The following is a 26,337-nucleotide window of genomic DNA, read 5'->3' on the forward strand; positions in this document are numbered from 1 at the left end:
TATCTGTGGGTTCTTGGGACTACTTCTACCTGTAAGGCAGAGACTGTGTCTGCATGTTTCCTGCTACACCTAGGGGCTACGTCCACCCAGTATTTGTTCCGTGACTGTGGGGCAGCATTTTCTTGCTCCTACAGTGCCTGGCGCACTTTGCCAGTCCCCTTTCTACATGGGGTATGGGGATCAGGGTGCTTGGAACCTAAGTTTTCTCTCGTCCACCCTTGTTTTCCCTCCTCTAGGGGGACTATTTTGTTGTTTTTTCTTTCACCAAGATGTTGCCATCTCGCTGTTTTCACTATATAGGTGGGGTATCGGACTGGGCCCTTGGTTTTTGTTGAGAGCAATCAACAGAGCTTTTTGCTGTCTAGGCTTGTGTACTTACGGTCCATAAATTGCAGCCTGGCTCTCTGTTTTATGGTTATCTGCTGCTGCTCACGCAGCCTTGGCTCTCTCCTCTGGTGGGAGGAGTTTATGTACTTTTGTATTGCCGTTGTCAGCTGGTCTAGCCACCGTCTGTTGTTCAGGTCCTACCATTGCTCTTCTCCTCCCTCGGAGCAATCTCCCTGGAAGGGTGTGTTCTTCCTTCCCTCTTGTCTGTGTCAGTTTGTACTGCACTGACTCTATAGTCTTCTGGAGTAACCTTCCTGTGCCCAGGACCTGAGAGTGCCAGCTGGGTTCTTATTTGTTTCCCCCTCCGTTTCCGTTCTGGCGGGATATTTCTTCAGAGTGCTGTGGTCCGCTCGGACCTCTGGGGTCCAACACCAATTGATCTCCTTGGCTTTCTGTCCTAGGATGCTGTGGCGTGCCTTCCTTTCAGACGGTTCTTTGGGCCTTGGTGATGGTTAAGGTCTCGCGCATGTGTAGTGACTCCTCTGCGATCCCATTAGGTGGGGCGGTCTTTCTGTACAGCACTCCTTCACTTCTTCCTGTTTCGACATGGAACTTTGTCGTCCGAAGAGTTTCTTGCGGATGTCTGTTCAGGTGAGACTTCCATTACGGATCTGTCTTCCAGATGTCTCAGACATCTCCAGTTTCCAGGTCTCTCTCTCCGATATCTGGGATTCCCCCTTTTCAGGGCCTTCCACTCCTTTTTTTCCTTCGAGGTCCAGGTCCTCCTGAGTTACAGAGCGTTCAGGTCATCCGGATTACACCAGTGCAGCTACTGTTGCCTTCCGGGTGCTCATGGCGGGGCCCTGGGTCAGGAGTTATTGGGTCTGCAGCTGTTCTGTTCTTTGTTCTCTGCACCAGACCTCTCCAGTGCTGATTCCGTCTTTTGTTTATTCCTGTGGTTTCTGGTCTCCCCCTCCTGTGGAGATCAGGCGTACACTGATCTCCCTGTTGTGTTCCTGGGACTTTTTCCTATCTGCTTCTGGGATGGTTTCGCCCCATCTGGCTTTCTGGTCGACCCTTTCTGGTCTCTCTATAGGGAACGGGTGTCTTGAGTAAGGACGGTCCAGGTGTCTTGAGTCTACAAAGGACGGTCCCTTCCTTTGGCGTCCTAGTCCATCTCCATGGACGAGTGATCTTCTGGGAGCTCGATTTCTGGGCCTAGTTTGTCTCTGGCCTGGGGGCTCGTCCGCAGGCCTTGTGGACATGGGAGTTTAGTCTCGGGACGGACTCTTTTTTTCTCTGGTGGTTGGTTTTTTCCCACCCTAGGGGACTGCTTTGGTACGTCCCATCTGTAAGATGTCCCCCAATGAAGAGCGATCGAGAAAAATTTTTTTTTTTTTTGTGCTCGCTGTAAAATCTTTCTTGTAGCCTTCATTGGGGGACACCACACCCACCCATTTCTTCATCTTTTTTTCCGGATTACTTTTTCCGGTTCTTGGGTTGTTTATCTGGGATTCCTTTCTGGGGTTCATCGGACATTTCTTGTTGGCTTCTCCTACTGCTTTGTGACAAAACTGATTACCTCACTTCCAGTGTACGGGTATATCCTGCCAGGGAACAGCTGACTTTTTTCTTCCTATTGTCAGTGCCTCCTAGTGGCAAGAGCATATTTACCCATCTGTAAGGTGTCCCCCAATGAAGGCTACGAGAAAGATTTTACGGTGAGCACAAAAAAAATCTCCTTTTTAGTGCATGTAGTTATAATTTTTTTTATGTAGTAAAATAAAAACACCTATATAAATTGGGTATCCTTGTAATCGTATGGACCTACAGAATACAGATAAGGTGTCATTTTTACCGAAAAAGTGCACTGCATAGAAACGGAAGCCAGTTTTTTTGTTTCGCCCCAGACTGTTAAAAAGTGTAGAACCGTAAATTGGACTTGTCCTTAAGGGGTTAATATAATTATGTACATATATATATATATATATATATATTATTTTTTTTTAATCATAATTCCTTATTGTTTATCTAGTGTCAACAGTGATTGTCAGTACATTAATCCGTCCATGTCCACCATTGGGGCTCACAGGGTAATAGCAAGCCAGATGAGAAAACAATAACCGCAGTCTGGCAATTCATATTTGGTACTGTACAGATATATTGTGGGTTTTTTTTTGTCTTACAGCAGGAATTTTTTTTTGTATTGGTGGACATTCACATCATGTTTTTACCTTTCCATTAGACTATGGTAGGCTTTATATCACATGGATGTCAAAACAGCAAGCTAACTTAGAATCTTTCGACTTTAATGGGCCAAATGGTGTTTAAATGTATGTTCAGGTTTTTAATTGCAATTATTGAATACAAATCTGGGCCAGATAATAAATTAAGGACATGCATAGAGGAAAGACTGAGACTTCTACTGTTTTCCAATCCATTCCAGACTTTTTGTATTTAAAACCTCAGTGTGTGAACGCAGCCCAATTGTGACTCTGGTCCATTTACCGAACATTTTCACCTATGTGGTGCTGACTCTGTTAAGCCTATTAAAGTCAATAGGCACATCAGACTCTGCATCCACTTCCTTTTTTGACAGCTTTCTGGCATAGAGGCAACCAGTTAGCCTTTAAAGGAAAACTGTCAGCTTTCTCCCCCCACACTAACCAGTGGTAATGGCTGGTAGCGCGGGGGACGCTGATCAGTCTAATGCTTACCGTGCCCGGATCCGCCGTGCCATTTGGCCCTAATTTTCCATTTTCGGGATATGTTAATGAGGTTCTAACTGGCACCGGTTGGGCTAACTGGCACTCTGACATCAGTGCCGCTGGCCGCAGCGCCACCCAGCTCATCAATATTCCTCCCCTCTCTCTTAATTACAGAGTGGGGAGAAGTGGGAGAGGCGGAGGGAGGGGTAGGAATATTGATGAACTGGGTGGCACTGTGGCCGGCGGCACTGACGTCAGAGTGCCAGTTAGCCCTGCCTGTGCCAGTTAGCACCTCATTAACATATCCCAAAAATAGAAGATTAGGGCCGAACGGCGCGGCGGGTCCAGGCAATGTAAGCATCAAACTGTTCAGCGTCCCCCGCACTACCAGCCAGTACCGCTAGTTAGTGCGGGGGGACAAAGTTGACAGTTTTTCTTTCATTTTTCAGAGGCTTTTTTTTGAAAAATCTCCTCTATTGCCCCTACACACAGTCATGATACAAAAGCCAGAATAAAGTCCTGTGCTAACTAGACAAGAATACATTGTAGTTATCAGTTGATGGTTAAGTCTTTTTAAGTTGTTAATTTTCCCCATAGGCCAAAATTATGTGTTCCTCAATATGCAAGTGCATAGGCTGCAAAAATTTTGAGGAGAGCCCGGAGCGCAAGACTTTAATGCACCTGGCTGATGCTGCAGAAGTGAGGGTACAACAGCAAACTGCAGCCAAAACGAAATTGTCTTCTCAGATCTCTGACTTGCTTACAAGACCTGCACCATCGCTTACAAGTGGAGGAGGAAAGTAAGTAACTATGTGTCTTTTTATACTGATTTATTTTGGTATCACTATTAGATGCAGGATTAGAATATGCTTATTTATCAAAAGGATGAGATACACGTGTCCACTTGTTTACAAGGCAGGAAATAAAGGCTCAGACACTACAAAGTTGCAGACCACTAAATTACATTGCAATACACGTGGATGGGGTTATGCAAACCTGTCAACATATAATGGAAAAGATCTAATCACTGAAGAAAGACCGAGCAATTCGGCACAGCTTACTTCTGATCCTCTGGACTATATAGCTCAATAGCGGGTATGGCAGTGAGGTATGTGTGGTGCTCAGACTGATGAATAGGTAAATCCAAACAATTCATGTAGAAAGAGAATGAAGCAGTCGGCAACTCACCAATCCTCGGTAACTTACCACGAACCGAGGATTGGTTAGTTGTCGACTGCTTCATTCTCTTTCTAGATGAATTATATAATGGAAAAGGTTCCACACTGCTATGTCTGGACATAACCTAAAGCTATTCAGATTAGATTCTGCACCTTCGGGCACATGCCCATTGCACCACTGAAGCTGAAGACAGTACACCTCACTTGCCTACTCATGCAAGGTGTACTGTCCTGGACTTTATTGGCATAATGCACATGCACTCAAGGTCTCTGAAGATGAGTCCAGGACTAATCTTAAGTAAAATAAATGTTAGAACACAGAAACAGTTGTATTAATGCAGACAGCTTTGAGACACTAAACCCCAGCTGCATAAAAATTTGCCAGTGATTTAGTGCCTACAAATGTGATGACAGGCTTCCTTAAAATGGAAGGTGTCATCAGAAAATGACTTATTATTTAAATCAAGTTTTTATGTTTTTTTTGTTAGTATTTGGTGATTTTTTCATGTTACTATCAGTATGAAAAAATACTAAAATCTTGGGAGTTTTTATTATGCACTTAAAACCTTATAATAAGCTGAAGCTTTCTGTTCCATGTAGAAAACTTTTCAGCAGTATCCTCCGTATCTTCACAGGCAGTATTATAGTGCAAGGTGAAAAAAGTAGATAGGGAATCCCCCCTCTTACTGCATCCTGACCTCTTCACGCATCATAGAGCATGTCTAGAAAACTCTCCCAACAGGGTCAGCTTCAATCTATTTGTTGCTGTAAATCATATCTCTAAATGCTGGGCAGAAGTCTCCGGCAATATGGCATCCCCCATGTTCTTTTAGAATCATAAATGCTTTCTGCTGACAGCCATCTTAGTGAACTCATTAAATGTCCTCAATCATAAAGCTTTAACTTTAAGTATACCTGTAATTTGAAAAATGTTTTTGATATGTTGATGAAATATATTAAAGGAAAACTGTCACCCGTTCACCCACACTATACCCGATACACCGGGTCATAATGTGGGTGAATAGGAGACCGGTGCAGGGTTTCTGACCTATATACGTGCCTGCATTCCGGTGCCCGGTCCTTTTTAAAGTTCGGCTTCTTCTAGCAATGAATTGCACGCTGCAGGCGGGTCTGCCGGCTAGATTTGAATATTCTTGGGCTCTGGTCACGTGAGCACTTGTGCCTGCTTGATAGACCGGGCGCCGGAATGCAGGTACGTATATAGGTCAGAAAACCTGCACCGGTCTCCTGTTCACCCACACACTATAACCCAATGTATATTTAGTGTGGTTGAACGGGTGATAGTTTTCCAAGTTTCTGTTGGTTGGGGACTGAATGTTTAGACCCCAGCCGATCATGAGAAGGAGCGGGGAGAAGTCCGTACTTGGCGCTGGCTCTGTGTCATGTGACATAGTCAGAATAAGTGGACTGTTCAGGTATCCTTGATACGAAGTGGGCAGAAGAGCGCATGGCTGCCTGCTTTTCTCCCCATTCATTCTCCTCATCAGTCGAGGCGTGAACACTCGTAACACACCCCAAAAAAATGTCTTTGACATGTCCTAGGGACATGTCAAATGTTCTTAAGTCACAAGTACACTGATCCAATTTCACTTTAAAGGATTTAGTTATATGGTCATGCCGTTCTTTTGTTTTAAATGCAGTAGAGATTTACATTGCTAGTCCTCATAAATTGTTCTGCTTACAACAAGCCTTGTATTCTTTTAAGGCTACCGTTCACATTTGTCACAAAAGAAGTTGCGGAGGCTACATGTGCATGTCTTCTAGCCCAAGCTGAGGAAGGGGAAAAGCTCTCAAAGTCCAAAGCTGCCACAGAGCGGATGATCTTAGAGGAGTTTGGCCGCTGTTTAATGAGGGTAATTAACTCTGCAGGAAAAGCCAAAAGTGACCCTTGCCCTATGAGCTGTTAAACTTAAGGCATATGGACTGGCATGAGAGACCAGTTATTGTGGCAATGAAAGGGAGAGAGAGAGTGCTTTCTGGGAATGCATGGAGATCTCTGACCCAAAGTACTGAAGTCTCAGCCCACAATCCATGGAAGAACCTGAGTACTAATATCCAGGCTTTGATATTGACATTTAAAATGTACATAGCAACAGAAAAATAGATTTTATGACAAACAATACTTTTAACTCTTGCTGTTGACTTTTCTCTTAAACCCTGTATAGACGATATCCCACTGGGAATGCAGAATTGTTTTGCTTGTTTCCTTGTCGTGTTTTCCTTATTTGATCAAGTATTTTAATGTTTGTTTTCAATCACCATGTGTCTTATGATAGACAGAATTTCATTTTTTTTTTCATTCTGGAGTGGTAAGTGCAAAGTGCTCTGCGGATTGCTGTGCTCCTGTAAATGCTTCAACAGGATCTTAATGGACATGTAGTTAAAAAAAAAAAAAAAAAAAAAAAAAGACTTGGTGAAAGTTGGCGTAAAAAGTGTTACGCTACTGTGGGTGACAAAATATCAGTGATGTAAGTAGAGCTTGCTGCGTTCTTTCATGTTGCCGATTCCATGGAAGAAGCACAAGGAATTGAATATGGTACATGTTTTCCTCCGTAGTGTTTATCTACTGAACAGGAACATAAGGATAACGTTTGTGTTAAATCTGGTAATTGCTGTCATCTGTTTTTTCTACAGCATTATGTTAATTTAGATACTGTTGTGTGTGTTCTTTGGCATTACATCAAGTGAAACACATTCTAAAGATATCTGGGTGACCATTAAATATTTCAAGTATTATTTTTTACAAAAAATGACATTTATATCCTGGCCATAAGATAGATAGATGTTTGATTGCTGGGACCCTCAAAAACCACAAGACCATAGGTCCCCATTCCTCCTTACTGCATGTTCTTGAGGAGAAAGTGTATGAATTCGGCAGTGTTTGCGCTGCTGCTCCATCTCAAGTCTATGGGACTGACCGAGCTAGCAGAGTACAGTGCTTACTCATCTCGTTCAGTCCCCAAAACTTTAAATGGAATGGCAGCATGCATGCTGAACAGCTTCATGTGAACACATCTATTCTTGGTATTTTGGGCTGTCCCAGCAATGGGACCCCTACAATCAGACACTTGCTATCTATCCTGTGGATAGGTAATAAATATCAATTATGGGAGGACTTCTTAAAGAGGACTTGTAGTCAACCCAAATAAATAGAGATTTTACGGTCATTAAATAACTTAGGGTGTCCTAATCACACTCCTTTTTACAGTTTCTTGATATGCCCTTCTGTTCCAGTGATAAGTAAGTTTATAGTTTGTCTTACAATTCAGGGAATCAGTCAGATGGGTGTGAACCTTATTTTAAAAATAGGAGTTAATATACAGTCAGGGGTTGTGAATGTTGTTCATTGAGGTGCATGTATGTCTAATACACTCACCCTGACTATATAATCTTGCCCATTACCTGATGATCAGTCCCATTACTAAAATAAAGTCCACACCCATCTGACTGATTGTCAGACAAACTATAAACCCTCATGTCTCAGGAACAGAAGGACACATCAAGAAACTGTAAAAAGATGTGTGATCCAGGCACACCAAACTATTAAATGATAATGAACCTCCTTTTTTAAGGGTTCGCCACAGGTCCTCTTTAAAGGGGGGGTTCTGGGATCTAAGAAGTTATGTGCTGTGCTGACAGGATGGGCGTTGTTCCCAGGGCATGTACAATGTTGTGACTGATGCATGCGGGCAAAATCATGATGGCATGCAGTGGCCACTAGTTGCACAATGTTAATGGGGTTGTTTCCGCCCCCTTTAAGCAGGAGGAAAACTATTGGGCTGTGTCAGCATGTGCCATGGAGTGAAGCAAGTATAGGACTTATTAGATCCAAGGACAACCACAAGGCATCAATCTGGATGCACACAAAAATGTTCATCCTACAGCATCTGAAACACAAGGGGGTTCTATATAGCAGAGTGAGGTAGATTAAAAGTTAGAGGATATAGGCCAGCTCACCACAGGTTGGTCCCATCCACAGCACGGCAGGTGTATGGCAACACCGAAGCCCAATAGCAAATACAGAAGATAGCCAGCGTGGATTTTCATAATGCAGAGTCCCGTTTATTAGAATAAGTCAGAAGACACATGAAGTGAACACAAAATGCGTCATCTGTGTTCACTTTGTGTGCCTTCTAACTTTTACTCTAATAAACTGGACTCTGTATTTTGAAAATCCACGCTGGCTATCTTCTGTATAAGATTAAAAGATTTTTTATTTTTTACATCACCACTAATGCTTTCTTTATTTGATCTGAATTGCCTGTAGCACATATATGCTCTTGGGTATATATTGTGTACGTCGAAAGCATTCAACAATCTCTGGAAAGATGATCCAAGCTTAAGAGTGAAACTTAAAGGAAATCTGTTACTAGATTTTACCCTGTTATACTGCTCATATCAAGTTATGTGCCAATAAATATTAATTTCCATGTCATATCATGCAATTGGTGTAACCCAGAGAAAAATTACTTTTATTGTGTGCCGTATGCAAATTACAATTAGGTGAACATCAGGGCGGAGTCAAGGCTGAAACTAGTCAAGACTGTTTGCCTGTGATCAGGCGTGATTAATAAGCAAGGAGCTTGCCACAGCCAGAGAAATCACGTGCAGACTTCCTTGAGATTTCATGGCTACTTGCTTGTCAATCACGCCTGCCAAAGCTTGATCACAGGCAAACAGTCATGACTAGTTTCTGCCTTGACTCTGCCCCGATGCCTAGTAATTTACTTGTGATGCGCAAGAGAATAAAAGTTTTGTTTTTTTTCTCTGAATTGCACCAACAGCCTGCTATAACATTCTAGGAACGATTATTTGATTCATAACATGCAAATGTAGAAGCGCCTATTTCTAAGGTTATATGTAATTGATCCAATATGTTTTCTTGCTTGACACTTCTTCAGACTTCTGCAAGGTTCATGTACCAGATAGTTATTACTTTAAGGGTGCGTTCCCACAGTGCGTATACGCCACGTATTTGACGCTGCGCAAATTTTACGCTGCGTATCCCTTGCTCACTATACACACAGGGCTTTCCGGCAGCAGCCCTAGGTGTGTAGTGAGTTTTGGAGGCAGGGCCATGTGCCGGCGTGTCTGACACGCGGCCCCGCCTCCAAAACTCACTACACACATAGGGCTGCCGCCGGAAAGCCCTGTGTGTATAGTGAGCAAGGGATACGCAGCGTATTTCCCGCTGCTGCCGTAAATACACTGCGTATACGCCCTGTGGGAACGCACCCTAAGGATGGGGTGAGTTACTCCTCTCAGAGCAGGGGTTTTCATTTACATTTTTTAGTTTTATTTCTTTGACGCATATACCTGTCATTTTAAAAGATTGTTAAAAATGTTCTTTGTTTTGCTAGATTAACCCTTTAGAGTGTTCACAAGGACATTTTAGTGCTCTCATTGAGCCCCTGAGGGTCCCCTCCATGATGCACAGTTATTTTACATTTCCGTTTCCGGAGAAAGGACCAGTGTCCTGTTTGTGCTGTTTGTCAGTACTGCACCCACATTTTCCCTTTCTGGCCAAGCACAGCACCTAGTCCTAACTGTTTTTGCCATGACATAGTGCTGGTGAAAGTGCAGTGGATTGTTCAGGCTGCTCGGTGCTGGGGGATGATTATCAGTACTCCACTATAAATGGCAGGTGGGGATGGAGGGGTTACCAGCTTTGCAAGGAGCTGTGAAAGCAGAAAGAAAAAAAAGAAACGTCAGAAACACTGCAAGGAAGTGGTTACACTAACCCCTGAGCTGATGCTGCTTAGACGAGAAGCCTTTATTTACATTTTAGACACAGGCTTGCAGATTGTTGATACATAGCCCAGGCTCTCTTTTGCACAAAGTAGTAGCTAAGCCCTGCTCCCACCTATTGTGTTCTGTACTGATCTCTCTGTTACTAGAAACAGACTGAACCTAACAATAGGTAGTGAATAGCAGATTGCAGGGAAGGGAGCCACCTAGTGGTCAAGATGTTAGATAATTTTTTCTTAGGTAAGGAGGCATTTCGGGTAAATTGAGTAAGTTATTTATAAATATTTTACAGCTCACATAGGCTATCAAATGGAGGTTGTTTGAAGTAAAGGTCATTTAAGTTAAACTGCAGGATCTATGTTCCTTTAAAGAGAACCAATCATCAGATTTTACCCTATATAACGCTTGGCAAAGCGTTATATAGGGTAAAATCTTTATTTTCACCATTCCCGGGGGACGCTCCTGCCCCCAAGGATGGTGAAGATATGAAGTTATAAACTAGTCGCCGCCGCCGTAAGTAGTCACCTGGGCGGGGAGCTCTTCTCATCTACTCCCGTTCTTCGGCCGGCAGCGACGCCCCCTCCGCTTGATTGATGGGCCCCATCATCGTTCTGCTCACTGAACAGACGGAGCAGAGCAATGGCGCGGCCCATCAATCAAGCGGAGGGGGCGTCGCTCCCAGCCGAAGAACGGGAGTAGATGAGAAGAGCTCCCCGCCCAGGTGACTACTTGCGGCGGTGACTAGTTTATAACTTCATATCTTCACCATCCCTTGGGGCAGGAGCATCCCCCGGGAATGGTGAAAATAAAGATTTTACCCTATATAACGCTTTGCCAAGCGTTATATAGGGTAAAATCTGATGATTGGTTCCCTTTAAACAAGTAAATAAATACACACACACCATTTTTGATAACCTTAAAAATATTAAAGGAGGTATGCAGTGGTAAAAAAAAAAAGTAGTACCGATCTGCAGGATAAGGGATAAGTGGTTGATCGCGTCGGGTCTGACTACTGAGACCCCCCCCCCCCCCCTCCCCCGTGATCTCCCATTTGAGGCTCCGGCTCTGCTACTGTAATGACATGTCACAACCAGCACGTCAGCTGGTGGGAACTTGCCCTCTCCACTCCTCTCTATGAGAGAGGCAGAGACACAGGAACATATATCTCCCATAGAGATGAATGGAGGAGGGCGTGTTTCGTCCAGCTTCCGTGCTGGGTACGACATGTGCATTAGAGGAGCAGAGGTGGGGCTCCCTACAGAAGATCATGGGGAGCCCCAGTGGTCTGACCCCCACGATCAGACTTTTATCCCCTATCCTGTGGATAAGTGATACATTTTTCCACTGCATATCTCCTTTAACTAACTGGAGTATTAAAATAAACATTGCCCTAAGTAATCCCCTGCACTACCAGCTGGGTTATCAGATGCCCACACACAGTCTGGACTTTTTAGGGTACATTCACAAGCAGTAGCTTTGTTGCAGAAAATTCAGGGACCGGCGTCAGTTCCGTTTAACTGTATGCGGTTATTTCTGCAGGCCCAATCCAGATGGTTGAAACGGTTAGAACTTTTTGCAACAATTCTGCTGCGTGTGATTATCCCTAAAGCATGAACCCGCGTAGTTTCAGATTGGTCATGATACCGAATGGTGTTTGGAAATGACGCTGGTTTCAGAATAATAAATGGGGTTGTAAATAATAGCAGCTTAAATTCTTAAAATTCTTTATTCTTTCTGCTGATGTCCTGAAAAAAAGTATTAACTCGGAAACAGTGACTGCAGTTCTGTCTTATGTCTTCTGAGTGTTTCCAATTTTAAATCTTGTATAAACACAGTTACATAGTTTGGAGGAGAAAAAATGGAGGTATACAATATTATATATGTAATTTCTTTTGTAACCTAGCTTTAAGAATTATTCACAGATCAGATGTTTAAGACCTTTTTGTCCAGAAACCTCAACCTTGGTACCTGTATATTCTGCTTCTTTGCTCAGACACTTGACACCACCTTCCTGGGAAGTTAAAGGGAAATGTAAAATGGTAAATTTCTTATTTCTCTCATCCTGTCGTGTATTAACTTTCTATGTTTATTGAAAATGTATAAATGTAAATTAATATGTAGATTTCCGGATGGATTTTGCAATGTGTATGTGTTTTGTAGGGCAACAACTATTAGTATTGTACATAGTCTGTGCTTAACTCCCACTTTTGCACCTATTTTGTGATGTGTATTTATACCTTGCGCAGAAAATGTGAATTTTAAAATGCAGTTGTAGATTATGTATACTGACTTTTTTGGCTTGTGAAATTAAGGTGCAACTAATGCTTTTCCTAGTGTTTATTTTCCCTAAAATAATTATATATTAAATAATTATATTGTTTTTCTTTTCTTTCTTTTTTTTTTTTTCTTGGAACAAAGCCCAATCATTTTAAGGGGTTTATGTTTCAAGCTCTCTGATTGGATTAATAACTACTGCAAATAATATAGCTGTCTTTTTAATCTACAGTGATGAGTGCCATGTTTGAGAACACCTCCATTATATTGTACAATTTGTCTGGTTCCTATTTTCAGGTTTGGTTCACACACCATGTTTAGCAGCATTTTTTGCTGTGTTTTCGTTGGCTTGATTTGGTGCCATTTTTGGGTCAGCTGGTTTTTTTATTTATTTTTTTTTCCAAAATATAGCATGCTCAGAGTATGTCATTTCCCTCCCCATAGGCTTCTCTATTGGACTTAAACAGTGGCATTTTATTAAAGTTTGCAAATAAGAGCTCCACTAGGAACACATGAAAAACGGTCTTAAAAAAACAACAGAGAGACACTGGAATTCAGCAAACCCTAATCTTGACAAGTGCACTATATTAAGATGCACCAAAATTATTTAGAGCTGAAAGCCTCTTAGTAAATTTTCCACAAGCAAGTGTTGATTTCTGGCATAATTTATAAAAAAATTTAGTGTAAATTATATTAAATCCCACTGTGTCACTGGAAGCGCCGCCATCGCCTATTAAACCATGCCTAATTAGAGAAGAAAAAAAAATGAAAAGTAGAGGATTGCACAAAAATGTGTGGCTATTATGTCATAAAACTACTACACAAGCTTAAAGGGGTACTCCGCCCCAGACATCTTATCCCCTATCCAAAGGATAGGGGATAAGATGTCTGATCACAGGGTTCCCGTCCCTGGGGACCCACATGATCTTGGCTGCGGCAACCCAGACATCCGGTGTACAGAGCGAACTTCACTCCTTGCCGGATGTCTGGCGAGGCGGAGGCTGGTGACGTCAGGGCCACGCCCCCTCCCATAGACTTTCATTGAGGGAGCGTGGCCGTGACGTCACGAGCCTCCGGTGCTGCACCAACTCTCTAAACGAATGCCGGGTGCAGCAGAGATATTGCAGGGGTCCCCAGCGGCAGGACCCCCGCCATCAGACATCTTATGCCCTATCCTTTTGAATAGGGGATAAGAGGTCTAGGGGTGGAGTACCCCTTTAAGGGTAGGGTCACACATGTCCTAGTTTGCTTCTTATTTGCTGCTACATATTTTTTTTACCCATTTAAGTCAATTGGTAGCAAAAATCAGCTGCAGAAAATATACAGCAAAATACGCAACATGTTACCCTACCCTTAAAGGGAACCTGTCATCAGCTTTTACCTTATATAACCTCTGGTAACAGGTTATATAGGGTAAAAGCAGCTTGCTTACCATGCCACATTGTCTTCAGGGGCGGCAGCAATAGTGAAAGAAAGGAGACTAAAAGTTGTCACATGCTCTATGCTTATCTGACCTAAGTAATCCTAGGGGTGTTCTTCTTCCTTGGGCATTCACTCCTACTCTGGCTTGATTTACAGCTTTAGCGCCTCCGATGTCACCAATCTTCCCCCTCTACACATTGAATCTTGCGAGCCCAGAAGTTGCCATAGAGATGCTTCTGGACCTGCGTAAGATGATGTTGGAGGTGTCAATCACGCTGCAGTAGATATGAATCTGATGACAGGTTCCCTTTCAGGCTATGTTCACATAGAGGAAAATGTACAGAATGTCCACCAGAACATACTGGCATAATTTTGCACATTTGCATGTTCCACTAGCGCTAGGACTGCTTGGAAATGGGTTGTCTATTAGATGGCAATGCATTTCTGTGCGGCATCTGCAGAAACAATGAACCTGTTCATTGTTTTTTGCGGCGGCCGAAATGAGGATTTTCACAGCAGTAAAGTCCCGCCGTGTACACAGTGCAGCAGAATTCCATTGAAATCAGAATTCCATTGAAATCAATGGGACACTGCTACAGCAGAATTTCTGAGGCAAATTTTTCAGGTGGATTCCACAGTGTGAACATGGCCTTTATGATTTTTATTTTTTTCAGCTTCTTTAAAAGTGTGTGAAGGCGAAAGAATTCCAAACCCATTCATTGTCACGTCATGCAGACCTGTCTCTCATCTTCGGCTATGTCCATACTGAAAATCATAGTTAAAAAAAGACTATAAAATAGGTATAAAAATCTGCCTTCTTTGATAATGTGTTTTATTAAAGTCTTTGGAAACGCAGTTGTCGGTGCAAATATTGGGGAAGATTTATCAAAACCTGTGCAGAAGAAAAGTTTGACCAGTTGCCCATAACAGCCATTCAGATTGCTCCTTTTATTTTTCAGAGCCCTCTTTAACAATAAAAGAAGAATTCTTATTGGTTGCTATGGGCAACTGGTCAAACTTTCCTCTGCACAGGATTTGATAAATTCCTCTTATTGTTTATTTAAAAAAAAATGGAATTACAGTTGTTTGCTTTTCTCCATTAAACAATCTTGTGCACTGATGCTTTTCTATAGACTTTAGCACATTACACTTTTTACAGTGTGTTAACAAAGCCTTCCTATATGAAGGTTTTTCAGTGTACAATTCTGATGACAGAAAAATAAATGTGCTGTAAAGAGTGACTTACATGGTACCAAAGGGCTGGTTTCACACACAGTATTTTGGCCAGTATTTGAAACTCATTTTGGTCAATATTTTTACCAAAACAAGGAGTGGAACCAATATAGAGACACTATTCGGTAGGGTCACACGGGACGTATCCGCAGCATATTTCACCCTGCGTATGCGTCATCGGCAGTTGAAAGAGGGACTGCAGAACAAGCTGCCGGGTAGCTGTAGTGGTGGATTTTCTGCTTTAGAAATCTGCCGCTATGAGCGGATACACAGAGCTACCCTGCAGCTAACCCTACCTTTCCTCTTGTGACTGCCATCAGTGTATCTGCAGCGTGAAATACACTGCAGATGCACTCTGTTACTTTATGTGCTCACATAAATCTTTGGCAAATATTTTCTGCCCAAAAACATATTTTTTTCACTGAGGAAAATTCTGGAAATTTCAGACATGTTTTATGTCATTTGGTCTATTTTGTGTTTTGGCTATTTTGAAAACATTTTTATCAGGCATTTTTATTAGCTACAGCCAATGCTTTTGATTTGTTTGTTTTCTTTGTTCAAAAATTTTAGGCCATCTAAATGGCTGAAGAAAGGCTTTACAGTTAGTTTTATGACCATAAAAGTTCACTGAATTACCAGTGGATTTTCCAAAAAAAGATATAGAATTATTATTTTTTTATTTTTATATTTTTTTAGCAGTTTTTGGTCCGTTTTGTGAGTTGCAAATTAACTGGTATAAAAAAATTGCCTGATGAATAACACTTTTCTCTGTTTTGGACCCGCTACTGGTATTACTGACAAAAATATATGTGAACCCATCCTTTCATTCATCATTACCTGATGTGATTATGCATATGACATGTCAGTAAGTGGCTGAGGTTGATGTAGAGATGAACTGTTCAGAGAGCAATTTATGAATGGGTAAATCGCAAGATAAAGGATGACATAAAAATCTGCGCTGATGTTCAAGAAACAGTGTTGTGGCACGAAAATGAAATCTAGTGATTCAATCCTACTCTTGTTAAAGAAAACTAAATACAAAGGGAGGCACAATTGCGTTGATAAGGTGACCTATGGGGCTTGTTTGCACAAAATATAATGGATTGGCATGCTACATTCAGACTAAGTCTCCCTAATGCAAAGATTTCTGTAAGATGGACGTATCAGCCTGTAATATCACACTGATCTATTAAGAACTATGTAGATATGTGACACTAAAGCTGGCCAAGATGTAGAGATTTCCCCTACTATGAGCATTAGAGATGAGCGAACTTACAGTAAATTCGATTCGTCACGAACTTCTCGGCTCGGCAGTTGATGACTTTTCCTGCATAAATTAGTTCAGCTTTCAGGTGGGCTGGAAAAGGTGGATACAGTCCTAGGAGACTCTTTCCTAGGAATGAATCCACCTTTTCCACCCCACCGGTTGAAGGCTGAACTAATTTACGCAGAATAAGTCATCAACTGCCGAGCCGAGAAGTTCGTGACGAATCGACTTTACTGTAAATTCGCTCATCTCTGAGCATCCATCCAAAAATATCACTATTTCCTACAATAAAAAAAAAATAATTTTCCCATGGAAAAATCAATTTATAAAATGGGAAATATTGGACAGTTTTTTTTTTTTTTTTTAAGTGTAATAAATAGTGATTGCAACATTTACTAGTAACAGCCGAGAATTTATGGACTCTTGAATGGCGTGTCCTCTGCAAGCATAAGCACTACAGATCGATGTAGCCAAGAATTCAAAGCTTGTTTGGTCTTTATTTTAAACGTTATCACATTAGTCTGCCTGGAATTGTATGTCATTGTTCTTCCTGCTTTGAATATTTTTTTTTAAAAACCTTGTACTTTTTCTAGTTCTGTGTACATCTGAAAATAGAATAACAGACAAATTTATATTTACTAGAACTAATCAAAGATACTTTCTATATTGTAAAAAGCTAAAGAAATCACAGAAAAAAAATAAACATTTATACTATTCTGTAATTCTGTGTCGTTTCTAACATCATTATTGGATACTCAGTACTGACACTGATATTTGTTTTGTTAACCCCTCCCCGATTGGCCAACATAAATTTGGTATATTACCATTTGCAAGAAAAATGACATAACAAATTGTGAGGTGTTTTCTCCTGTTAACCAGACTGTACAGGCTGGCACTTTGCTGGGAGATCTTTTACAGTTTGCAAGGTGCTATGTGATCAGAGTGTGGGTCCTCTGGAGGACGAAGACCAGCTCATGGATTGAAGGTACATATCCCAGGTGCGCTCTTTGTTCTGCACATACCCGTAGTTAAAGGGAACTTGTCATCAGGATTAGGGTTTTACAACTATGGCTAGTGTGTAGCAAATACAATAACTGTTTCCTACCATCTCCTTGTAGTCTTGGCGCTGACCAGGAGAGAGGAAACAGGAGTCGCAGTACTTCAAATGAGTGACTTTATTCTGACCAAGATGCAATGCGTTTTGCTGCGCATGCGCAGATTCTTCAGGCATGACAAGTTGGTCTCAAGACACTTTACAATGATCCATCAGAATTCAGATTAGATTTTCTTAATTTAATTATATTGGAATCCATTCCTATAGATACTCCGAATAGATACCAATGTATCATCAACGGTGAATCCTTTTAGATGCATAAGTTGATGACATTGGTTCTGCATGGTTTAAATGAAACCATTGAAAATGTACGATAAGGGAACACTACTGATATTTTTGGCTCTGCTTTTTAGTGTATATGTATGTGTTAGTGTGTATATAATGATTATTATACATTTTTTTTGTTTTTCTAGATAATTTGCATATTGTGTTCTATATTTAGTTTTTTTATAAGATTTTTATACATAAAATTTGTTAACAAGTACTAGTGTTATTGATGCGTCTTTTTGTGATACATATAATTATGTTTATGTGTTGCTATTTAAGGTAATATATTGTGTTAGCTAGGCTAGATACACTGCTCAAAAAAATAAAATAAAGGGAACACTTAAACAACACAATGTACCGTATATACTTGAGTATAAGCCGAGTTTTTCAGCACGATTTTTCGTGCTGAAAACACCCCCCTCAGCTTATACTCGAGTGAACCCTCCGCCCTCAGTGGTCTTCAATCTGCGGACCTCCAGATGTTTCAAAACTACAACTCCCAGCATGCTGGGAGTTGTAGTTTTGAAACATCTGGAGGTCCGCAGGTTGAAGACCACTGCCCGGGCCTTTGTCATCATCCAACCCCCCCCCCCCCCCTTTTGTTTTGTACTCACCTCCGCTCGGCGGGACGTTAGGGTGAGCTGGTCCGGGCCAGCTGTACTTCAGGGACCGTCTGGTGGGGAGGGATAGTCATTCCGGGCTGTCCATCTCCACCGGGGGGGCCTCTTCTCCGCCTTGACGATGACGCACAGGGACGTTGCTCTTGAACGTCCCTGTGCGTCGTCGTCGAGGCAACGTCATTACTCCGGGGCCGGGAGCGGAGAAGAGGCCCCCCCCAGTGAAGATGGACAGCCCGGAACGACTATCCCTCCCCACCGGACGGTCCCTGCAGCACAGCTCACCCTAACGTCCCGCCGAGTGGAGTACCAAACTAAAGGGGGGAGGGAGGGGGTCTGGATGATGACGAAGGCCCGGGCAGTGGTCTTCAACCTGCGGACCTCCAGATGTTTCAAAACTACAACTCCCAGCATGCCCGGACAGCGGATGGCTGTCCGGGCATGCTGGGAGTTGTAGTTTTGGAGCATCTGGAGGTCCGCAGGTTCAAGACCACTATTAAATCAGACATTGACAAGCGGTGATGATGAAGGAGGTGGTGTGGGATGATAGGGGGGGGATGATGTATTTCCCACCCTAGGCTTATAGTCGAGTCAATAACGTTTCCTGGGTTTTTGGGGTGAAATTAGGGGCCTCGGCTTATATTCGAGTATATACGGTAACTCCAAGGCAATCACACTTCTATGAAATCACATTGTCCACTCAGGAAGCAACACTGATTGACAATCAATTTCATATGCTGTTGTGTAAATAGAACAGACAACAGGTGGAAATTATAGGTAATTAGCAAGACACCCCCAATAAAGGAGTGGCTCTGCAGGTGGTGACCACAGGCCACTTCTCAGTTCCTATGCTTCCTGGCTGATGTTTTTGTCACTTTTGAATGCTGGCGGTGCTTTCACTCTAGTGGTAGCATGAGACAGAGTCTACAACCCACACGGCTCTGGTAGTGCAGCTCATCCAGGATGGCACATCAATGCGAGCTGTGGCAAGAAGGTTTGCTGTGTCTGTCAGCGTAGTGGCCAGAGCATGGAGGCGCTACCAGGAGACAGGCCAGTACATCAGGAGATGACCTTAGAAGGGCAACAACCCAGCAGCAGGACCGCTTCCTCTGCCTTTGTGCAAGGAGAACTGCCAGAGCCCTGCTAAATGACCTCCAGCAGGCCACAAATGTGCATGTGTCCACTCGAACGGTCAGAAACAGACTCCATGAGGGTGCTTTGAGGGCCCAACATTCACAGGTGGGGGTTGTGCTTACAGCCCAATACCGTGCAGGACATTTGGCATTTGCCAGAGAACACCAAGATTGGCAAATTTGACACTGGTGCCCTGTGTTCTTCACAGATGAAAGCAGGTTCACGCTGAGCAGATGTGACAGTCTGGAGACGCCATGGAGAACGTTCTGCTGCCTGCAACATCCTCCAGCATGACCGGTTTGGCGGTGGGTCAGTAATGTTGTGGGGTGGCATTTCTTTGGGGGGGCCGCACAGCCCTCCATGTGCTTGCCAGGTAGCCTGACTGCCATTAGAAGTGGCAGAAGCTTTACTCTAAGTCTGGGAGGACCAGGAATGCCCAGGAATTGTAGGGAGGTCATACAGGCACGTGGAGGCCACACACACTACTGAGTCTCATTTTGACTTGTTTTAAGGACATTACATCAAAGTTGGATCAGCCTGTAATGTGGTTTTCCACTTTGATTTTGAGTGTGACTCCATATCCAGACCTCCATGGGTTGATAAATTTGATTTCCATTGATAATTTGTGTGATTTTGTTGTCAGCATATTCAACTATGTAAAGATGAAAATATTTCTTATGATTAGTTCATTCATCCACATCAAGGATGTGTTATCTTTAGTTTTTTGAGCAGTGTATATATGTATTGTTTGTTTAAATGTTATTTTAAAATGTTTTTATGATATATGTGTAGTTTATTGTGAGTCTGTACTTTAAGGGTTTAACACCCTCTGGTATATAATCCAGAGGGCTTGGCATGTCTGCAGAAGCTGCACATGGCAGCGAAATGCATTGCATCTTGGTCAGAATAAAGTCACTCATTTGAAGTACTGCAACTAGAGATGAGTGAATTTACAGTAAATTCGATTAGTCACGAACTTCTCGGCTCGGCAGTTGATGACTTATCCTGCATAAATTGGTTCAGCTTTCAGGCGCTCCCGTTGGCTGGAAAAGGTGGATACAGTCCTAGGAGACTCTTTCCTAGGACTGTATCCACCTTTTGCAGCCCACCGGAAAGCTGAACTAATTTATGCAGGATAAGTCATCAACTGCCGAGCCGAGAAGTTCGTGACTAATCAAATTTACTGTAAATTTGCTCATCTCTAACTGTGACTCCTGTTCCCTCTATCCCGGTCAGCGCCAAGTCTGATTCTGTGAATCCTTGAAGCTTTTATACAGATCCACTCTACACATCAGGAAGGCTACAGAAGGGACAAAGTATAATCTAACACTTTATCCATTGTTGTGTATGCAGGTACACAACCAGTAGTGGTAAGCAAATGCTCACCATTGTATCAGTGATACTCCACAATGGAGGCCTTTGCTTCTCTCTAGATCCCATTGTAGTGTAAAACAAGCAGAGAAGCCTGTCACATGTTGCTGAGACTTAAGAGCCGGGCCAAGTTCCACATCGCCCAGGAACTACTTGCTGTTCAGTAGAATAGACCACATTCAGGATTATAAATTCTCATTCAGGCACTTACACACTGGCCGTACAGTAGTTGTATAACCCTTATCCTGATGGGTTCCCTTAAAGGATAGCTCCCACCATCACTTCCCCCCCCTGCCTATTACCCATCTATCCCTAACCCCCTCCCTGCCTTTAATAAATTTTTTTTTTACATATTAAAAATGCCTTTTGTCTGCCTGGCAGTGTGCTCACGCCACGTCACTGATGCCTACTCAGGCCAACACTTCTGCCCATAGTTCACCTATACAGGGTGCCTCCAGCTGTTTCCCCACTGCAACTCCCAGCTTGCCCTGACATCTATTGGCTGTCAGGGCATGCTGGGAGTTGTAGTGGGGAAACAACTGGAAGCACCCTGTCTAGGTGACCACCGGATCTATGATGGCCGCACATACCGCTCCCCGCCACACAGCCCACAACCCCGTCGCACCACTCAACCCACTCCCCGGCAGAAGAAGTCACAGCAGCCCACAAAGGACTATGTTGCTCATTTAATTTTACAGTAGCCTTTTATTTTTTTGCATATATTTTTATCCTATCAGCATGGCTTTAACAATGCAATTTTGAGTGTCATTTTTACTTATGGTTGTAATATTTTCTGACTTTGCAGCGATCCTGATTTAATAAACATTACCAAATGTCACTAGTAAAAAGCAGTGATGGGGGCTCAACCCCTGCCCTTTTGAACCCTCCTCCAGGTGCCCTTGTTCTTGGCTCTGTCAACAGCACTGCATCACCACAGAGTGGCCGGCTGGACTGAAGAGCACAGTGCACGTCTTTTTTGCAAGGATGAGGAGTCTGCTAAAGTGACTGGAAAGAAATCACTCTAGAAGTGAAGAAATTTTATCTGGCTGCAGCTGTGCATGTGAAAAAACCAAATGTCTGGGGTAGTATGTGAGCTGCTGGGGCCTGGGAAGTGTGACAGGTGGAGGCTTATAGCATGAAGGAAAATAAAAGGGACTAGAATAGTGTTTCCCCACCAAGATGCCTCAAGCTGCTGCAAAACTACAACTCCCAGCATGCCTGGGCATCCTTTAGCTGTCCGGGCATGCTGGGAGTTGTAGTTTGCAGCAGCTGGAGGCACCCTGGTTGGGAAACACTGGACTAGAATGAAGGTTATTTTAAAGTTCAAGACCGTTTTATTCTGATTTGGCAATCAACACAACTGGGCATAGGTTATACTTCTGCTAAAAAGTGTGCTGAATTTTATAACTATTAAAGGGCAACATCCATACTTAACTTTTCCCTTAGCCACAGGCTAGGGGAGGAGTGTCTGATCCAACCGCTGGGACCGCTGCAATCTCTTGCCACTGCCCCAGTGTTAGATATATGTTCAGAACTTTGGCTCTTGTGCACAGAGTAGCAGCAGTCACACTGTACTTATTTATCTTTGGCTCACCCATATTCCTGGAGGGGAAGGGTTGAAAACCACTCCGTGCATGAGTCAGTCGAACCCCCCACGATCAGACACTTAACCCGGGGACAAGAATTTAAGTAGAAATGCACCCTAAAAACTTAAGTTTCCCTGTGCCCGGGCTGTAAAAACAAACTCTCCTTCCTACGTGCCACCAGTCTCGGCATCCTGTTCCTCCGGCTGGACATTGCTGCAGCAGGCGATACGCTGAGTGCAGTGTGATGTTCTGAGCAGTGCCGGAGGAATGTCGGAAGGAGAGTTAGTTTCCCTGTGCCCAGGCTACAAAAATGTTTTGGGCCATATTTCTCCTTTAAGTACCGGAGTTCCTCTTTAACCCCTTAAGGACCCAGCCATTTTACACCTCAGGACCCGGCCTTTTTTTGCACATCTGACCACTGTCATTTTAAACATTAATAACTCTGGAATGCTTTTAGTTATCATTCTGATTCCGAGATTGTTTTTTCGTGACATATTCTACTTTAACTTAGTGGTAAAATTTTGTGGTAACTTGCATCCTTTCTTGGTGAAAAATCCCCAAATTTTATGAAAAATTTGAAAATTTTGCATTTTTCTAACTTTGAAGCTCTCTGCTTGTAAGGAAAATGGATATTCCGAATAATTTTTTTTTTTATTCACATATACAATATGTCTACTTTATATTTGCATCATAAAATTGACGTGTTTTTACTTTTGGAAGACACTAGAGGGCTTCAAAGTTCAGCAGCAATTTTCCAATTTTTCACAAAATTTCCAAACTCACAATTTTTCATGGACCAGTTCAGGTTTGAAGTGGATTTGAAGGGTCTTCATTTTAGAAATACCCCACAAATGACCCCATTATAAAAACTGCACCCCCCAAAGTATTGAAAATGACATTCAGTCCACGTTTTAACCCTTTAGGTGTTTCACAGGAATAACAGCAAAGTGAAGGAGAAAATTCACAATCTCCATTTTTTACACTCGCATGTTCTTGTAGACCCAATTTTTGAATTTTTACAAGGGGAAAAAGGAGAAAATGTATACTTATATTTGTAGCCCAATTTCTCTCGAGTAAGCACATACCTCATATGTCTATGTAAAGTGTTCGGCGGGCGCAGTAGAGGGCTCAGAAAGAAGGAGCGACAAGGGGATTTTGGAGAGTACGTTTTTTTGAAATGGTTTTTGGGGGGCATGTTGCATTTAGGAAGCCCCTATGGTGCCAGAATAGCAAAAATCCCCCACATGGCATACCATTTTGGAAACTAGACCCCTTGAGGTACGTAACAAGGAATAAAGTGAGCCTTAATACCCCACAGGTGTTTCACGACTTTTGCATATGTAAAAAAATAAAAATAAAATTTCACTAAAATGTGTGTTTCCCCCCAAATTTCACATTTTTGCAAGGGTTAATAGCAGAAAATACCCCCCAAACATTGTAACCCCATCTCTTCTGAGTATGAAGGTACCCCATATGTTGACCTGAGGTGTACTATGGGTGAACTACAATGCTCAGAAGAGAAGGAGTCATATTTGGCTTTTTGAGAGCAAATTTTGCTCGGGGGCATGTCGCATTTAGGAAGCCCCTATGGTGCCAGGACAGCAAAAAAAAAAAACACATGGCATACCATTTTGGAAACTAGACCCCTCGGGGAACGTAACAAGAAATAAAGTGAGCCTTAATACCCCACAGGGGTTTCACGACTTTTGCATACGTAAAAAAAAAATAAAAAAAATCACTAAAAGGTGTGTTTCCCCCCCAAATTTCACATTTTTGCAAGGGTTAATAGCAGAAAATACCCCCCAAAATTTGTAACCACATCTCTTCTGAGTATGGAGGTACCCCAAAAGTTGACCTGAAGTGCACTACGGGCGAACTACAATGCTCAGAAGAGAAGGAGTCATATTTCGCTTTTTGAGAGCAAATTTTTCTCGGGGGGCATGTCGCATTTAGGAAGCCCCTATGGTGCCAGGACAGCAAAATAACCTCCACATGGCATACCATTTTGGAAACTAGACCCCTTGAGGAACGTAAGAAGGCGTAAAGTGAGCATTTACCCCCCACTGGTGTCTGTCATATCTTTGGAACAGTGGGCTGTACAACATTTTTTATTTGCACAGCCCACTCTTCCAAAGATCTGTCAGACACCAGTGGGGTGTAAATTCTCACTGCACCCCTCATTACATTCCGTTAGGGGTGTAGTTTCCGAAATGGGGTCACATGTGTTTTTTTTTATTTTGCGTTTGTCAAAACCGCTGTAACAATCAGCCACCCCTGTGCAAATCACCTCAAATGTACATGGCGCACTCTCCCTTCTGGGCCTTGTTGTGCGCCCCCAGAACACTTTACGCCCACTTATGGGGTATCTCCGTACTAGGGAGAAATTGTGTTACAAATTTTGTGGGGCTTTTTTCCCCTTTACCTCTTGTCAAAATGAAAAGTATAGGGCAACACCAGCATGTTAGTGTAAAAAGTTTATTTTTTTTACACTAACATGCTGGTGTAGACCCCAACTTCACCTTTTCATAAGGGGTGAAAGGAGAAAAAGCCCCCCAAGATTTGTTAGTCAATTTCTCCCGAGTACAGCGATACCCCATATGTGGCCCTAAACTGTTGCCCTGAAATACGACAGGGCTCCATAGTGAGAGCGCCATGCGCATTTGAGGCCTGAATTAGGGATTTGCATAGGGGTGGACATAGGGGTATTCTACACCAGTGATTCCCAAACAGGGTGCCTCCAGCTGTTGCAAAACTCCCAGCATGCCTGGACAGTCAACGGCTGTCCGGCAATACTGGGAGTTGTTGTTTTGCAACAGCTGGAGGCTCCATTTTGGAAAGAGTGGCGTACCAGGCGTTTTTCATTTTTATTGGGGAGGGAGGGGGGCTGTGTAGGGGTATGTGTATATGTAGTGTTTTTTACTTTTTATTTTATTTTGTGTTAGTGTAGTGTTTTTAGGGTACAGTCACATGGGCAGGGGGGATTACAGCGAGTTTGAGCTGCTGCGCAAAATTTGCTGCATTGCAAACTTGCAGCCCGATACTCACTGTAAGCCCCTGCCCATGTGAATGTACCCTGTACATTCACAGGGGGGGGACCTCCAGCTGTTGCAAAACTACTACTCCCAGCATGCCTGAGAATGTTTGGGAGTTGGTTTTGCAACAGCTGGAGGCACACGGGTTGGGAAACACTGAGTTAGGAAACAATGTTTCCCAACCAGTGTGCCTCCAGCTGTTGCAAAACCACAACTCCCAAACATTCTCAGGCATGCTGGGAGTAGTAGTTCGGCAACATCTTTAGAGCCAGATGTTGCCGAACTACAACTCCCAGCATGCTTGGAGTTGTAGTTTTGCAACATCTGGAGGACTACAGTTTGCAGACCACTAATACAGTGGTTCCCAATCTGTGCCCTTCCAGATGTTGCAAAACTACAACTCCCAGTATGCCAAAACTGTCCAGGCATGCTGGGAGTTGTAGTTCTGCAACATCTGAAGGGCCAGATGTTACAGAACTACAACTCCCAGCATGCCTGGACAGTAAGGGCATGTTGAGGATGTGTAGTTTTGCAACATCTGGAAGGGCACAGTGGTCTCCAAACTGTGGACCTCCAGATGTTGCAAAACTGCAACTCCCAGCATGCCCAGACGCCAAGGGCTGTCTGGGCATGCTGGGAGTTGTAGTTTACAGGGTCCTATTACAGCAATGCATGTCGCTTTACGGCGACGTGCATTGCTGTAAAGGGCCCGACCGCGGCTGAAGATTTACTCACCTGTCGCCGCCGCCGCCATCTTCACCGCCGGGATCCGGGTCTTCAGGGACGAGGTAAGTACCGGGGCTGGTCCCCAGCACTCCCCCGTCCCCCGCCGCGTCCTCCGGTCTTCCTCCCGTCCTCTCCGGACTTTCAGGGGCCGGGCAGGACGGGAGGAAGTAACCGCCCCCCCTCCTGCGATTGGTCGGTTCACTAACCGACGGATCGCAGGGGATCGGAGGAGGTGCCAGGCTTGCCACCTCGCGCCGATACTTCAGCATGGTCCTGGCTGTCTGTGACAGCCGGGATCATGCGAAATTACCG

At 43.2% G+C, this 26,337-nt stretch overlaps 2 protein-coding genes across 2 annotated transcripts in view; both read left to right on the forward strand.

Annotated features, from left to right (window-relative positions):
* The window catches only part of LIN54 (lin-54 DREAM MuvB core complex component), a 64,937-nt gene extending 58,328 nt beyond the window's left edge, over positions 1-6,609 (forward strand). The window contains exons 13-14 of the mRNA XM_056568910.1: positions 3,633-3,835; positions 5,940-6,609. Of these exons, the coding sequence (XP_056424885.1) occupies positions 3,633-3,835; positions 5,940-6,141 (405 nt within the window). The 3' untranslated portion in view covers positions 6,142-6,609. The remainder of the gene's footprint in view (positions 1-3,632; positions 3,836-5,939) is intronic.
* Positions 6,063-26,337, forward strand: part of SEC31A (SEC31 homolog A, COPII coat complex component) — a 96,804-nt gene continuing 76,529 nt past the window's right edge. The window contains exon 1 of the mRNA XM_056568900.1: positions 6,063-6,087. The gene's annotated coding sequence lies outside the window, so the exon portion shown is untranslated. The remainder of the gene's footprint in view (positions 6,088-26,337) is intronic.

This window comes from Hyla sarda, chromosome 1, assembly GCF_029499605.1.
Source record: "Hyla sarda isolate aHylSar1 chromosome 1, aHylSar1.hap1, whole genome shotgun sequence".
NCBI lineage: Eukaryota > Metazoa > Chordata > Amphibia > Anura > Hylidae > Hyla > Hyla sarda.